The sequence below is a fragment of the Poecilia reticulata genome, linkage group LG12 (genome assembly GCF_000633615.1).
Source record: "Poecilia reticulata strain Guanapo linkage group LG12, Guppy_female_1.0+MT, whole genome shotgun sequence".
NCBI lineage: Eukaryota > Metazoa > Chordata > Actinopteri > Cyprinodontiformes > Poeciliidae > Poecilia > Poecilia reticulata.
The window spans coordinates 6,027,166-6,044,623 of NC_024342.1; the positions used below are offsets into that span (position 1 = coordinate 6,027,166).

General features: G+C 39.8%; 1 protein-coding gene across 8 annotated transcripts; it reads right to left on the minus strand.

Moving 5' to 3' along the window:
- Positions 1-2,154: 2,154 nt before the first annotated feature.
- On the minus strand, positions 2,155-11,191 carry dab2 (DAB adaptor protein 2). Of its 8 annotated transcripts, none has more exons than XM_017307671.1 (15): positions 11,168-11,191; positions 8,609-8,878; positions 7,322-7,461; positions 7,102-7,200; positions 6,884-7,015; positions 6,713-6,796; positions 6,437-6,463; positions 6,333-6,365; positions 6,192-6,254; positions 4,619-5,218; positions 4,042-4,159; positions 3,375-3,962; positions 2,679-2,845; positions 2,523-2,609; positions 2,155-2,434 (listed from the first exon to the last, which is right to left on the minus strand). In XM_017307671.1, exons 2-14 carry the CDS (start codon positions 8,742-8,744, stop codon positions 2,541-2,543), a joined length of 2,256 nt encoding a protein of 751 aa, XP_017163160.1. In that variant the 5' UTR covers positions 8,745-8,878; positions 11,168-11,191; the 3' UTR covers positions 2,155-2,434; positions 2,523-2,540. The 8 variants fall into 8 exon arrangements, with proteins under 8 accessions (XP_017163160.1, XP_008421732.1, XP_008421733.1 ...); XM_008423510.1 differs by lacking the exon at positions 11,168-11,191 and adding an exon at positions 11,066-11,161 and having other exon boundaries at positions 8,609-8,783; XM_008423511.1 differs by lacking the exon at positions 11,168-11,191 and adding an exon at positions 11,066-11,161 and having other exon boundaries at positions 2,535-2,609.
- Between the last annotated feature and the right edge of the window lie 6,267 nt (positions 11,192-17,458).

The following is a 17,458-nucleotide window of genomic DNA, read 5'->3' on the forward strand; positions in this document are numbered from 1 at the left end:
TTCAGCAAAGCACAATGCAACTTTGTTCAGTTAATTGTATGAACAACCTTTTGATAAAATTAACAAAAACCTCAATTGTTTCCAAAACTTGCCAAGCTGTTAATTCTAAATGTATTTTGGATCCTGCCTGACTAGCTTCAATTGAATGAACTCTACAACCGAAGACTTTATATTGGAAAGATAAACTGAGTAAAATCATGAAATATTTGGGGGGAAAAAAAATATATATAAAAAATTGTTTAGCAGAAGTTCCCATAACCCTTTCAACATCAGTGTTTTGAAATAACACAAAGTGGTGCATAAATGCAAGAAATGTATAGCTGGTTTCCAGGCAGCAACACAAAACTTTGGACTTAAACCGAGCTGTTGTACCAAATATCAGTTCAACCATTTCTGTATTTTTGCAATCACAATCGGATGCAGTTTGTGACATCAATGAGAGAAAGCAAAGATAAATGCACTGTACTCCAATTTCAAAAAATGGAAGCGATGATATTCTTTGCTTTCAGTATCAATAAAACTCAAAGTATTATTGATACTTTGAGTTTGAAAGATTCCACTCTTGATAAGCATTACTGTAGTATTTTGCTAGTGACATTCAATTGGATGAATGTTTTCATCCAATTGTTGCTCGATGAAAACATTCATCCAGCAACAATTTCTGTAGCTACAAACTGACACTTCATCCAACAGCAGTAAAAATTAATATTTTTTTAAATCTAAGAAAGCAAATTGTTTGTGATCAACTTCAGTTGGTTCCCTGTTACATAGCATGTTTCTCAGTACAAACTACTTGATTAAACAAAGCTGACAGAACATAGTCAGAACTTGACAGTGTTAAAACCACAACAGCAGACCAATTGGAGAAACTCGATGTTTCTCTAAGTGCATGCAATACGAAGCATATATACCAGAGACGTCACACCTCATTGCAGACTTTCTACAAACTTACTGGCAACAGTAGTTGGAGACAAATCGCTTCAACCAAGTCACAGTGCAGAGACTAGAGGGAGTTGTGTGTGTAGTTTGTCACAGTGGTGATGTAAACTGATCTGCATGGATGTTTTACTTTTACAAATCATGATCCATAAAATTTGACTTGAGAAACCGATTTCTATAAAAACATTTAAGATGATTCCATAAATATTAATGACCGTCTTAATTCAAAGGTACAGCCAGTTGTCCAACAAAATGAAAATTGGAGTGCAGTGACTGTGAAGACAATGTAAATTGGGAAGGTCCATTCACTTGTTAATCAGTATTGCTGGCCAACTTTATGGCATGAGTACTAAAAGCCAAAAACTAAGCAAATTAAATGAAAGTTTACTGAAAAATAAGTCAGGGATAGAAATGAAAATCACCAAGGCACAGAACATTCTATGTAGGTAAAAATGCAGTAGGGAACCTAAAAAGTATTTTACCCATGTTAAAGTGTCCCGACAGCACAAGACCGATGGAAAAAAAAAAAAAAAAAAAAAAAAAGAGGTCAAAATAAAAATCAGAAGGTCTTGTCACTGTTAATCATCGGTGTGAATGCACTGCTCACACAAGCTTAAGATCGGTTTCCTGCAACTGTGTAAATGGCCAAGAAACAGGAACAAGTTTTTCATCATTTGCCATGTTACTGGTCTGCACTTTCACAGCAGGCTCTGCTGTAGAGGAGAATCTGCAGTGCAGTACATGAAGATGGAGACAAGCTTCCAGGCTCAGATTGGTTTCATCCATCATCTTACACCCTTATCCCTAGTGGGGTTTGGAGGGTGCAGTCAACAAATGAGGCAGAGATCACACTGGACAGATCACCAGGCCATCAAAGGGCACTCAGATTGGTTGACAAAATGCAGTACTCCAGGTCTGTGTTGTACCACCAAAAGAAATAAAGTACAAAATCTTCCATCTCAAGCTGTGTGATTTTGATTGCGTCAATATTCAGTCAGTGTTGCCTTTAGAAATTGTAATTCTTGCTGAAACAGAAATTTTAGACTGAAGGACAGCTTAAAGCTTTAAAATGCCGGAGAAAAAAAAACCTATATACAAATGTCCATGTTCTCAAAGAGCAAACCAGTCAATTCACTTCACCTTTTGTAGGATAGAAAAGTAGCCAATTGTAATTGATCTGTTGCTTCCTTCGCAATGATGCAAAGAATCAAACAATTTACTGCGTAATTTCTGATTTATTTCTTTTACAAAGATAGCATTAGCAGTGAACATTTAAACATCACAACCATTTCATCAGAAAATCATACCAAAACATTTACCAAGTGGATCAGTCAACAGGAACAAGAGTCAAAGGCTGGTGTGTTGGAAGGAAAAAAAAAAGGTGGTTCAGGGACAAGAATAAGAGTTCATTTGGATTGGATTGTCTTGCACAGGGCAGCTTGTCCTGAAGATAAGTTTGAGGTGGAGAGCTTCGTTTGCCCTGCAATTCCTTTCACTGTAAGGCATTAAAAAAATAAATTAAAAAAAAGAGTTAGGTTTGTTCCCTTATGATGTAAGGAACAAGCAAACAGGTACTTACTTACTCATGGGCCAACCTGTAGTCAAGCAAAAGGATTACCAAATGCATCTCCAAAGGCATCTGTGCAACCAGAGGCCTGAGCAACTGTATTCTGCCAAAGAAAAGTGTTTCATCACCAAGAGTATCAGAGAATGCAACATCTTGATTAACAAGTTCTTACCATTGGTGCTCCAAAAGGATTAGGATCCGGGACACCAAAGGCTTTATCAAACATGTCCTGACCAAAGCCTTGCCCCAGCGTTTGTGCTGAATTGTTGGGAACTGGAGCAGAAGAGAAGGCAGCATCAAGGAGGCCAGGAGTTTGCACAGGTACTTGCTTTGCAGCATCTAGAGGGAAACTGAGTTTCTTAGAATGTACAGCAAAATGGTTTGCATGAAGTACTAGGATTGCAATACCAGTAATGGCTCCATTATATGTTGCGATTTTAGAGAAAAGTCCATGGAGTACCGAGAGGCTGACTAGCGACCCAAATGCTCCAGTTTCAGGAGCTTGGATCAATTCAATATTTTTGCACCAGCACAAATGATGTGCGTTTGTCATTTTTCAGGTCTCCATCTCCCAGACAATCTAAAACTCAAGATGCATTGATTGGATCTGGTTAATACATAGAACATAACCAGGAAAAGGCCAGCCCCTTGTTCTATGTTTTGCCTCATACCAAGAGGTCTGGATCCTCCACTTTTGAGAAACAACTGCTTGCTAGCATGGACTCTGAAGTTTTCAACTTTACCCAATTGCTCTCTCTAGAGGGAATCCCATACTGCACAAACCGATAATCAAACCATTACCGATAAATCTCACTTCAAAAAATAAATCCAAATTATTCCTTTATTTTAAAACCCTGAGCCATCTTACCATTATTAGCAAGTGAAGACATCCGACTGATGTCAAAGTCATCATAGTCTGCAGCCTCCTGGGCCACACCCACTTTATTGGAAAAGTATTCATCGAATGCCCCCGACTCTTTGGCGGCGGGTGCAGCAGCACTTGATGCAACTTCCCCTTTCCTGGCTGGGATAGCAGGAGGTTTGGCGAGCTGGAAGTTCTTGAACATGTCCTTCCCAGTTTTCTTCTCCTTATCGCCAAGAGGATCCAAAGCAGTGAAGGCAGCGTTTTCCACTCTGGCCGGAGTCTCCTTAGCAGGCGGCCTTGGAGGGGGGCGTGACGGACCCTGGTCTCCCATTGTTTGGAAGGGATTGGAGGGAGCTGGCTGAGCCCACTGGAGGTGAGGCGGAGAGAGGGGTGGGACACTGAACTGAGGTGCCACCTGCGGACCCCAGGGGGGGGGCTGCATGGGAACAGCAAAGGGAGCCGGTTGCACAAAGTTGGGTCTAGGGCCAGGAGCAGCAATTCCTGGCATGTGATACATTGTGGCTGGAGCAGGGGAGGAACCCCACATGCCCATAGGTACACTTGTAGCTGGTGGACCCAACTGAAGATTGCCTGAATGTACAAAAGAAAGCAGTAAGTTTACAGTAAATTTACTCAAACTTTGGGAGAGAAAAAAAACAAAGCTCATTACCCAGAGCAGCCATGGCTGAAGGAACAACATTTGTAGGTGTATTGTTGAAAAGGTCAGCTGGAGATGTCTCAGAAGAAGCACCAAATAAGTCTGCGCCAAACAGATCACTTGACCCAGCCTAGTGGCACAAAATAAGATGCCAATGAGGGATTTTGAACACAGAAATGCAAAAATATTTACCCAAGACTGCTCAAATGTAATCTAGCATGCTCAAAGTAGAACCCTGATTACTAATGTGTAAACATGCTTCAAAACTTACCAGTGCCCTTTAGTCACTTGAAGCATGAATGTTAGAAAAATAGGTTAAGAGCCAAGGTGAAAAGAGGAAGAAAAAAAAGTGTTCGTTCAGCAGCATAGTCAAAATGCAGCGTTTCAAAGCCGGATCAAACCACCAGTGCAAGCATAGAGATGAAGAACATTTCCTGAAAGATTCAGAAGTCACTGAGGCCTTGCACGGCATCTACACACAGGCAGTCAAACTGTCCTCGTACCCAACAGAACCGTGAAAAGGTGATGTTAGACGTGAACCCCAGTCTCATGCAACCCCACTATAACTCTACTGGCTGTGTGGTTTCACCTTTGTGTTCCTTCGACCTCGTCCAGACTTAAAGTTCTGTGGAGGTGGGCTTATGACAACAGAGTTGTTGCTATGGGTCACCGGTGCTTCTGGGTTACTTATGTTGTAAGAGACTGGGGACGTTTTCAAAGAGGAGTCAAAAAATGGGTTTTTGGCAGAGATTCCTTGTTGACATTCATTCCCGTCCACCATCGTTATCCCAGTGCCTTGTGTTATACTACCCCCTAGTGGCCACTGTCCATTATTGAGCGCAAGGATCATCGATTTACTGGATAGTTCATTCTTCTGCAGATTTTGCCCAGTCTCTCCACTTAAACCATTAAGATTTGTCTTAACAGTGTCAGAAGAAACATTAAGATCATTTGTAGGTGGCTGATGTGCATCATGAGGTACAAAACTATTGGGTTGACTAGAAAGGGGGTCATCTCCAAATGGGTCACCATCTGGAGCAGGAAAGTAGCCAAAAGTTGACGTATTTTTAGAATTTGTGGGCACTTCATAGTCGGGGCCAAGGGAGTTCAGAAAAGAGGAATCCTTCATGCAATTTTGATTTCCATCAACTCCAGTAGAAAAGTCCAGCAACAGAATGTCATTAGATTCCTGGTTAACATGGACAGTGAGAGAAGAAGAGATCAATGAAACAATTTCAGAGTGCGCATATTAATCACATGGTGTGAGAGACAGGTGCTTTAAAGCTGCTACAAGTCAAAGGTTTTAAAAAATATATACATCATTGGTGTGCAGATCCATTTGGCAATTAGGCCAAAAACTCATTTAAGCAGTGTCCGGCGGTGGGGGAAAAAAAAAAAAAAAAAGTTGTAGAATTATATTTGCCCACATAGGTTTTCAATTGAATTTTGAGATCATGTGACAGACACAGTCTGGTGTTACTGTAAAGTAGTCACATCAGTGTGATATGCATTTGTATTCAGCAATTACCAGATTGGCCAAATCGCCACCAACTTTGCATAGTTTAAGACCATAATCTTAATTCTTTGAACAAACAAATGATCATTTTCAAATCCTGCCAAAGACTCCAGATTAGAATACAAAGCAGTCAGAAACAGCTGTATGTATATAGTGACACTCTAGTGGACCCCCTCAATATTTGGAAGTTTGAAGAGTAGGAATACTTTAGTGATCTTTGGAAAATATTTCATTTTTAAATCTAAAAAAAAAAAATCATGCACCCAGTGTTTTACTTTTATGTCAATACAAACACTGGTAGTTTCTAGAAGCAGCATATTAAAAATGTTCAAAAAAAAAAAAAAAAACTTGTAGCAGCTTTAAGGTTAAGACGAATCATAAGATTGGTAAAGGGCGAATTATCCAAATTCTTAAACAGGTTGATTGCCTCCATTAAAAAAGAAAAAAAATTATGGCATTTAAATATTAAACACACTAAACTAAAAACATTGATGTCCAGTAAAGCCATTTTAAAATCATTGGATTTTTCAGCAAGTGTTGAGACACACAGTGACACACAGATACAAAGTATTAATATTAAGATGCCATAATACGACTCCAAAAATAGAGTTTAGCCAGATAGAGATAACAGCAGCTACAAACTTACTTCTGGAGCCCTGATGTCTGGGGGAGTTTTAATGTCTCCAAAAAGGTCGAGCTGCTCCACTGGCTGGAAATTAATCAAATATTAAAGCAAACGCTTACAGGGGAAAAAAATAAAAATAAATCCCAAAACAGGAATTCCTACCTGTGCAGGCTTCGATTCATTATTGTCACAGTTCTAATAAAAGAGAGGAGAATGTTAAGAGAAAGTCCAACTTTTCTGAAAACAAGAAGCTTTAGGGAGCTTACCTCTGCAACTGCAGAGCCATTTTGAGCCTGTGAAGAGAGTTACAATGTCAGTGATTCAATAAATTTTGCTGACATGAGCCTCGTCAGTGAACGAGAATGTAATTCCCTCACAGAACATCGAGAGGCACTGTTGATTTTCAGGAGGTGCATGGAGAACAGATTGCATCATGGCAGCTCTGCCAGTTTAAGACAATGTTTTGTTCTTCCACAAAGAAACAGAGTGTCCAACTTTAAGAGGGCGGCAGAGGAAGTTACAGCTTGGTGCTAAAACGTTACCTTCTCTGAGGACTCTGCTTCTTTCTTCCTCATGTTGAAGATTACTTGGAAAAGATCTTTCAGATCGATGACCAAAGGTTCTGCCTGTGCAAGTCCACAGAAAATAAAAAGTCTCAGTGCTGCCTGTGAATCTTAAGATTTACTGCTCTGCGACTCTGCTCATGTCATTACCTGTTGTGCCGTTTTTATGGCAAAGAACTGATGCTGTCCTTCACCCCCACATACATATCCAAACGCTCTGTTGTCCGTTACATCTCTGGCAATGAAGGAGATTTTATTCACCACATGCTCATGTTCAATTACCTGATAAAAGAGGGAAAAATAAATTGCAGTGAGTTATCTGAAATGCAAATAGTAATCCTCCGCAGGCAGCATTAAACTAGACTCACTCCTGACTTTTCATCAACAATCCTTATACCAGACATGGAAATGTTGACCCAGATTCTCTGTTTGTGTTTGCCTTGGGACCGAGCAGCTACCGCCATCCCCTGCAGGGGAAAAAGAAAAAAAAAAAAATGAATTTGTTCCATTGCAGGAAATTTGTTTAGTCCAGCACAAGCACACAGCAACAATATTAAAAGTTTAAAAATTATTTGACTCCAGCTGTACCTTAAGCTTCATCATAGAGTCCTGGCACATTTTGTCTCCACGGGCCTCGGGGACATCGTCGATACCGATGAGCTTGGCTTTGTACCTCACACCGTCCCCTTGAAACCTGCTCAGGAGGTACTCATCCGTCTTCTCTACCACTAAAAACAGGAAAATGTTTATTATGCGCTCAAACTGTTGCACATTTAGCATTTTGTCAAGCAGCTACAAACTGACCAAAAATGCTACTTCTCAAATTGTGCATTAGCTCCAAGGACATTGTATGACATCCTGTTTCAATTATTCTGAGTTCCAATTTTTTTGTTCACTTCACCGAGTGTTGAGCCCAGAGCAACTTCCTGCTAGTAGAAAATTTATGAGTTGAACAATTCCGCATAGTACAGGAAATCAATTGCTGCTTGTAATTCAAACGGGACACATCCTGTTATAGGCTGCAGTCATTACCCAGACATTGGGTGGACCAAGGCTGCAAATGGTCACAAGTCTTTCAGATAAAACAAAAACTGGTACTACAGTTTTACAGGTGCTAAATACAACTGGAACTATCGAGTTAAATATTGATATGACACACAAGTTGATTGAAATGTTTGTGTGAAAGTCTTTACTATGCAAGCCTCCTTGTCACATTAGGAATTTAAGCCCAGCTACAAAATTCAGACATTAGTGCATTCCGTTATGTTACATTAGCAAGACTTGTGGTTCTTTGTGCATAGCAAGTGACCAACCCACAAAATAGTCTATTCAGGAAATTGAGTCTTATACACACAAATTGCAACAGCCATTAAAAAACATTTCTCAGGACAAACGAGCAGTCCTCAAACATCGTCTTAGCTCGCCAACAGTCAGGGTTGTAGCCCGTTAGCTTGCTAGCTTCAGGTGCTCAATACTCTGAAATCTGACTTTTCAACTAGAAAAGTTGGAACAAACACTTGTAATGCCATTACAAGTGTTTGATTATAATATCATCGTAATAGCTACAGAAAGCAGTTGTGCTGTGCGGCTAGCAACCAAGGGCAAAGAAAGTTTGTTAAAAATCTCAGATTCCACCTTGTTCCACCACACCCAAATCAAATGAATGGCATACAGATTGTATTAACTCATGGTTTAAAATCCATTAGTGTTCCTAGAATTTACACAAGCTTTTTATTCCCCAGTGAAGGTTCTTTTAACGCCATTTGAGAGAGGTCTGTAGAGTAACACAAGCCTTTATTCTGGTATGCTGAAAACACCACTCTCTTTTAAAATTGGTTCATTAAGAGCCTCGAGTATTAAAGTTATTCAACTGACCTTTCCTCTTCTCTTTTCTCAACAGGCCCTTGGGTGTGGTCGTCAGAGGAGAAGGGGGTGGGCTGTTGGTTGAGGCTGTGGCTGGGGAACTTGGGTCAGCGGTTGCTGGTACACCGTTTTCCACCTCTGTAGACATCGTGTGAAGGGGTCCAACTTTACGGGACAAGCGACAATCCTAGGCGAAGCAGGCTGCAGCTCAGTGTTGCAAAGCAGAGACGAGTCAACCAGGCATATGACTTAACACCCACTCATCCTTCTCTTTTTGTTCGTCTGGAGTAGAAAAAGTGAAGTGAACAGTGATAAGCATTGGTGGAAAATATAAGACGTCATTAAAGACTCCTGGTAAGTCTGCTAGGGGGAAAAAAAAGGACATTAGACTAAGGCTGTAGTTAAGAAATTGATGAAGAGCTTCATTCATTTGCTCAAGAGCAAATTAAACGACATGCAATAAAATGTTTACAACCACATAAAACACCCATCAGAAACAAGCAAAACAAGCCATTATGACCAATAAAAAAAAACTCAAGACCACGAGACACTTTGACCTTCCCTTTAAAAATTTTTTTTAAAGGATTGCGATAGTTTGCTTGAAGTGAAATATTTAGAAATACAATGATGCCAAAACTATGTGCTTTAACATCTTAAACTCCATCATGGCAGTTCATTATACACCCAAACACTCAACTGTATAGAGGGACCAAATGTTTGCCAGAATCATCAACATTGCTGGAGAAAAATCCCACATGTACCCATGTTCAGTCAAACCGTTGACCCAGAAAACAAGCAACGCAGCACAAGTTAGTCGATCTGTGGTACCCACACAAATTTAAATTTGTAACAGCACAGGCACGTCTGAGTCAAATTATCACTGTAGAAGACACAATTACAAGCAATCAGCTACAACAAAAAGCTCAAAGCCACTGAAAAATATCTGGCACAAATCCTGCCATACCCAGTAGACAGACATACCTCAAGGACCAGCTCCAGAGGGAACACTGGTTAAAGCGCGGATGTAAAGAGCCCGTGACTACCGTTGAGCAGACCAAAGGTTGGAAACGGCCAAAGGTTGAGCAATTACCTAAAGGTTAATCTTAGGCTAGCAGAGTAAGAGATCTCGTGATGCCCAGCTGAGCAGGAACAAGAGGAAATTGGTGCCTTCAGAATGATGTTTGCCCACAGTCCTCTTATGCTTAAGCCTTGGAGAAGGAATGCCAGACTTATCAAAACCAGATAAGTTTGGGAGCAGAGGAAATGAGGCCGATACTGAGAGATATAAAAGACAGCATACCTGCCAGTCAGCAAATGTGCTGCAGCTTGGTGCCAGTAATCATCTGGCAATGAGCAACACCTGATCGTACAGAGAGGAGGGGTGGAAGGACTCACAGCCGACTTGCTACTCATTTGGTTTAAAAAGACAAAAAGTATCAGTTGGGTTTTAGCTGTGCAGTTTTTTTTTTTTTACAACAGCTACTGCGGAACTGTAAAACAATAAACCTCGACATCATCTACCAGTGATGGTGTTGAACACACACCAAATGCACAGCAGGATGCGTTTGCCCCATCATTTGCCATGTAAATTACTGCAGGCCACTGACACACACACGTGCAGATTTTGTTGTGCTTGGAAACTGCTGAAGGCAAACTTTAATGCATCACTCAGATAATCCTGACACATGATTGTTCTTGGCCATCAAGCACAGCTATGGCAGAAGGAGGACTGGAGGCAGAGCCTAATAAAACTGGTGTAATGTCAGCACTTCCTGGATATAACAGTTACATTTTAACAAAAATCTCAAGGGGTGCCCGTCAGGAGGAATATTTAAAGTCTGGAAGGTTTTTTTTTTTTTAAACGTACTTGTGTCACAACAAGTTAAACTTGACCACAGAGAACAAGCGTAAATCTCTGTCAGCAGAATTATGGCAGTGCTGAGTGCAGAAGTGTCACAATGTAGGGCCATCAGGAAACGTAAACTTCTGCACATCTGGAGGAAATCAGGGAATGAGTCAGTCTGCGAATGAATGAGATGGTGAAATACCACAGGGCGCTGTGCACACAAAGGCCAGTCACTTCCAAAAATGCTTTTAGAATTTAAACTAATTCTCCGAGGTGGTGCGTAGTTAAAAATACACCTTTGAATTTCTCTCGGAATTAAATGAAGTACTTTAGGTAAAAATGGTGCGCGCTTAGACCAGAGGCTGTAGAAAATGTTATGAGTCAGAGGGAAACAATGCAATAGGTTTAACCTTCCAAAGTGATGCCTGGATACATTTTAAGTGAAAACCAAGGTTCTATGAAGGTTAAAAAAAAATAAATAAAAATCTTACACTCGTCACAGCAGAAGCCGTGAGACGACCAACTCATAGACACGTTTGTATCCCTGCTGCATCAATAAACCAACAACCTGTAATGTTGCTGAGAGTTTGATGGGAAAACGTCGGGAAATAACAGTGACGTACCTGTTTAAACGCGCGCGGTGACACGGCTTAGCTACTTTGTTGTCGCCGTCGCACCTCGGCGGCTCTGCAGCAAAATGAGGAGGAAAAAAACAAAACACAAACCTAGCTCAGGACAGCGAGCAGGAGTCTGACTTTTTCCTGCTAAATACCGTGGACACACAGGGCAGACCCCTGCCAGCTCCAACCTTTAACTCTTCACTGACTGACTCACTGCAGCTTTAAAGTGGCAGAGGGGCGGTCACTTTTGGGATAGAAGGACACAGAAAAAAAATAAGCTTCCTTTTTTTTTGCTACATTTTAAATGTTAGGCAGCTGTCTAAGCTTAATTCACAAATTGATTAAGGCTAAAATATACACTTTAGGATATAAGGTATAGTCTTACTCAAACTAATTGTTTAATTTTGGAGTATATTTTGAAGTTTTGCAGTATTTCAGTTTGTTAAAAAAAAACACACACACACAAATGAATAAAGAAAGAAAATAATAATAATACCCTTGAACAAGTCTAATATGTCATATTTATACGGGTTCCCCACCCAGCTCGCTCTATATCTTGGTGGCAATCCCTGCTTTGTTTGCTTCCATAAATTTCCTCTCCTCTGTTCTGTAGTTTTGGTTTGACATAAACATAACTACTCATGTGACCTGCAGAGAGTCAGGAGCTGGATTATACGGAGGTACTTGTGACCCCTGGCCAAAGAATATGTTACAGTTAAGTATGGTACTTCTAAAAACTAATACCTGCACAAGTTTACATATGCAAATAAGTGTAGATTTTAAAAATGGAGTGTGGACAGAACACTGTTGGCGGATCATCCGGGAACGAGATGTGTGGGAGTTTCCTCTTAAATGGAAAGCAACGATCCGAGCGTATTATTTCATTAGCTATTGATAAATAAAAGCGCTACAGGTTACCTGCTGGGGTTTTTTTTGTTTCGTTTTGTTTTTTTTCAAAATCTGTCAATTTACTGACCTTATTATTTTTTTAAACAGCCTTGCCATTTAAAAACATTATTTTATTTGTTTATTTCAGTCAGAAGGTGGAAGTGTGCTTCCTGTAGATACACCCCAACTGATGCACCGTTTATATGGTTTTGTAAAGAATACCAACCAACCCGGCCCACCACTTGCTTCACCGGTTGACAAAAGGTGCAGACCCAATGCACCTCACTGAGCTGTTGCACCTGGCTGATTGACAGGAGTCACAAGGTGTTGTCAATGGCTGAAACAATTGAAATGGTTAATTGCTTCAGCAGGATAATAAGCAGCTTAGCTTTTTGAGAGATGCTGGTTGTTCCATGTCTGCTGAGTCTAAAATCTGAAGTAAGAAAGAAAAATGAAGTGTGAACATACAGACAGACTAATGAATACATTAAACCACAAGGACCTTAGTTTAACCTCTTGACTACCAGGAAAAGAAATTATGTCCAATCACCATTTTTTTTTATCCCACAGTCTTTGTAAGGTGATAAAAGGTTTTATGCACTTACTTTGTCTCTTCCCATAACATGTGGTTATTACTGATAAATGCCATTTTTATGAATTAGAAAAAGGTATGTACAAAAGTCCCACCCCTTCACATGTGGTATCATTGAAAAGCCCTAAATGTCCTCTCCAGATACCAAAAGGTATTAATTCAGTAGAATGCAGGGGGTGGGAGATATTCAAGTTTAGAAATGTCCTCTACAGAGGACAAAAATGAACTACTGGTAGTCAGGAGGATTTAAGTATGCATTTTCACAATACCTCTTTAGCTAGCAACATAAATGTGTTGTCTTCAAGCACAAAGTTTTGAAAGTGATTTAAAGGGCCTATAAAAATATTTTATTAGAGCATTTTTACATTTTTTTTATTTTTTAAAAAAGCTTAAAAACTTGACAAAGGCTGAATCACTGGTGACCAGCTCAAATGTTGCTTTGCAGACAGGTGTGGCTTGCCTCCTTACCGCCTCATCAAGCAGGTTAATGGTTAGTTGTTGGTATTTTTAATTTTAAACGTGTTGTGAACCAGCAGGATCTGTTAAAGGAGCTCTGATAGCAAGTAAAAACAACTACTCCTATATGGTTAAAACAAATCCTAACAGGTTTGAAAAGTTAAAAGGTTTGAATACGAATATGAGCTGAACAGCGTTAAAAACGACCAAGATTTCCACATGAAGACACGCTGGGTCACAACAGTAAGCCAAGCAGAGATCAGGAAGCAGACGTGTCATTATCCAGCTCTACCCACAAACAGAGGATTTCAGAGCAAAGGGTTCATCACACCGCACACAAAATAGGCTTCAAGAAGAGAAAGCCCAGCGAACGAAAGGTGGAGCGATTCTAAAACCGCATTCTTTAGTCACATGAAAGAATCCTTCTCCAAAAAAAAGGAAGCAGAGAAGGAAAAAAAAAAAGTAAGAAGATGACAACGGTGACTCAAATGCTGAAGAAGATAACATTCACAAAACACAAGAAAGCTAACAATCCACCTACTAAGGTTGGGAGGATTTGTTGACAGTGAAACTCCACAAATCTGGCCTTTATGGAAGAGGGGCAAAATGAAAGACGGAGTTAAAAACAAGAAACGGATACAAGTATGAAACGTAGCAAAAATGTGGAGGAGAAAAGAAGAAACTGAACGTTTTGGGAGCGTTTAGGAAACCTAGCAAAGCACATCACCCTGAATATGCCCTTCCCACCGTAAAACATGGTAGTGGCAGCAGCGTCCTCTGTGGAAGTTTATCTAAGGAAAATACATGCCACACTTTTCAGAGGAGTTTAAAAGTTTCAAGTGTGTTTACGCTGCTTATTTGTGAGAAAGTGGGATTATGGGGGGGATAATGTGAGTCATTTGGAATTGGTGCCCAGATTTTCCTATATTTGTTATGCAACATTTTTGCAACTTTGCGTCTTTATGTGAGAAACCGAACGAGGATATTAGTTGTTGTGATTTTAGAGAATATCATTTTATTCTAAAGTACTGTATTGGGAATAGTGGTATAAAAACAAGCTAGACTTTTGAAGCATAAACATCTCATGTTTGAATAAGATTTATGGTTTAACTGAGCCAGAGTGAAATCATATTATGAAAAGGAACAATGAGGGACTAGAAGCAGGCGAACTAAAGCCCCACTCCTGCCAACGCAGCAGAATTTTTTTTTAAGTGGAGGCCTGACGTTTCCTGTGCTGCGTACTGATCTGAGTCCAGTTCCATAAAAACCGACAACTGTAAGTAGTCCACCGTCTTCCTTTGTATGAATACCTTTGATGTCATCCAGTGATTCAGTAATGATGGTTTTCGTATTTGCTGCTGTAAGCAGACAGTAGCCGTTGCGACGTTCCCAGGAAGAAAATCTGCGATTCGCAGGAAGTGGGCTCCGTTTGCTGTTTGCACAAGCATCAGTGAATGTTTGTTTTGGATAATTAGAGAAGGAGAGACGGGCTATTAGCTTAAAACTGGGGTTTGCATCGTACATCGAATGAGAACTTGGAAGGTAGTCATCATTAAAAACAAAAGATTAAAAAAAAAACTTTTGGAGAACCTGAACATAAACTGGATGCATGTAGGCGTCAACACTGACATCAGTGATGATGTCATTGTGGCTCATTTCTCTGTTCTGGTTCGCTTTCACTTCTGTAAACTTGCGGTTTAGGGGGCCGTCACATAAAAATGCTTTATTAATATGTTTTAGATAACTGTTCATTTAAAAATATGTACATATTTACCAAAGCACACCTTATTTTCTAACCTCTTGAACAGTAGTGTGTGTGGAACTACTTTTGGTTTTGCAAACAGGTTGAACCTGGAAGGTAGTTTTCCTTTTGGGGATTCAACAAGTGAGCAAATAATGAATGAAGCACATCATCATGAATAAATAAAAGCATAAAAATAGCAGTGCTTTTGTATACAAAAAAACAAACAAAAAAAACTTATGTTTGCCTCATCTGAATAAGGTTAAATTCTCTGTAGAGTGAAGATTAAAAGATCCCCAACACAAAAACAATTGTAAAAATGAGATTATAAAGTTTAAAAAGAAATCACCTAAAGACAAACTTAGGTTCCTTCAGAAAAATAATTTCTGCAGCTGCAATTGATAATCAGATTTTTTTTAACTACTTCTACAAATCAGTTATTTTCTTCCATTTAGGCTGGAGCCCAGATTAAAGGTTAAAGGTCATCAAATAAACCTGCATGGCCTTTCTGGCAATGACATGTACAGTATAATTGTGCTATAAGTTGGACAACAGACAAGTGAGAGTGAAGAGGACACAGGAAGGATGTGTTTCCTGCTCTTTATCCTGTGTTCTGCTGACAGAAGAACAGATTCCTGATGAGCCTGGAGTCTGACGTTCCCGTTGTGGAGCGATGAGCCACGAGGCGAAGCATTTTTATAACCTACAATTTAATAAAAGGAAGCTTTACGATGGACATAAAGCTTATTCCTGAGAAAGATTTGTCAATTAGAATAAGCTTTCATGTAGTAGCTTTTAGGGGCAAATTTGGAGTAAGTTTAGTGTTTACATGTGTGGGTATAATAGTATTAATACGCTGCTGTGGATTTAGAATTGACAAAATTTCTTAGCCCTTACAGAGTATTTTCCACTTTGAGGTGGTCCCAAAATGCTAAAATAAAAATCAATAGCACTAATTCCTACTATTAGTATTCGTTTTTTTGATTGTAACTTTCAAGTTGAGAATTTAGAAGTATTTAAGACTTAGAACTACTGTGTTATTCCATTCCAGAAGAAATATTGGAAAAATCAGCCAAACCCTTCATTTCATTTGTTACTTTCTTTTAGCATGATGCTAATTTAATTATTTATCTTTGAGCTCCAACCTTTTGGGGTTGGAAAGTCTCTTTAATATGACCCTGATCATTAGAACGCTGGAAAATAATTCCAGTCTGGACTTTGACTGGGCCACTTCAAAATGTTAATATGACATCCAATCAGGAAGTCAGTATTACTGTTTTGTGGTAGTAAGGGAGCACCCAAATGAGACAAGAGAGAAATCCTTTCTTTCTCTATCAGTGATTTAATTCAGCAGCATATGCCTGAGACGTGTTATTGTACAACAGGAGATTTGTTGTATGTCATTTCTACAGCCCCAGTTTTGAGATGAACACTATTGTTCACGAAAAACAAAAAGCGTTAGAAAGTCCACTCCACAATCGGGGAACAGGTGATACAATCGAGGACGAAGCCATCGGTAGGTTTATTTTCATGAAGTGCTGACAAAGACGTACTGGGATTTGTCCTTTCCTCAGTTTGACATGGAGGCCACATGGTTCAGGCACCAAGCATTTAAAGGGCGTCAATTCTGGAACTCTCTGCCACCGCAGCCAGAACTTAAGATAGCCACTTATCTCTGGGCCATAATTGAGGTTGACTTAGATTTTATCCTTTGTTTCCCTCTCTGTTCCTTTTTATTTTTTATTTTTTTTATTTATTTATTTTAAAACAACTCCAAGTAACAGAGCACAATTCCCGTCATCATATTCTATTGGATATAGCACACATTTTACAAAAAAAGAAGCTATACAATTGTGCCAAAACAATTGGTGCATGCTTCCAAGCTTCTTCTGAAAAACAGGAAGTCTTTCTAGTCAGGAGAAACGTTGGCCAAGAACCTTACCTACCCCCTGGTTTCCTGACAAAGTTGTGAGGAAACGGCCGAAACTTGTAAAAAGTGGTGACCTCAGCACATATTTGTGCTTCTTCGCAGGGCTATGACCACATTACCCCCCAAACTACCCCAGCTTTTCACAAGATGCTTGCAATAATCAGTGCAGGGGCAACTCCCAGACTCTCTGTGGACCCGTCAGGGAATACTGCGACTGTTTACTTAAGTCAGCAGGAAAGTACTTGTCAGCGTGCTGAATAATGTGGAATTTATCATCAGGTTTTTTTTTCTTTTCCTCTCTCAGATGGATGAAAGCAGAGGTTTGTCCTCCGAGTCTTTTTATGCAGTGACTCAGCAAATTTCATCATAATTCTGCCCCGTTATGAATTTGATACTCCTTACGGCTCGGCGGAGTGAGAAGTGTTCTGTTCTCTCTCTTTATTGGGAATCAAGACACACTTCACTTCAGTTTGTAACCACAGACTCAGCAAAAGCTTCCCAGATCACATGACGGGTCGCCGAGTGCAACAACTTGAAACTTCCTGTACATTGTGCAAGGATTCGTTTAACGATTTTTAATCCAGAAAGGGGGAAAAAAAGAGCTAAGATTTGTGTTTTATACAACGATTCTGCTACACACTGTGCTTTTCTTCAGTCATCTAACATGAAAACCAAGCGATGGTAAATCTCTCATAGATCAGTTTTGGCGATTGCTGCTCAATGTTGCCCTCCTGTGGACATAGAGTTTCATGCAACAGAATCTCTTTTTTTTTGTTCACGTTTCCAGAC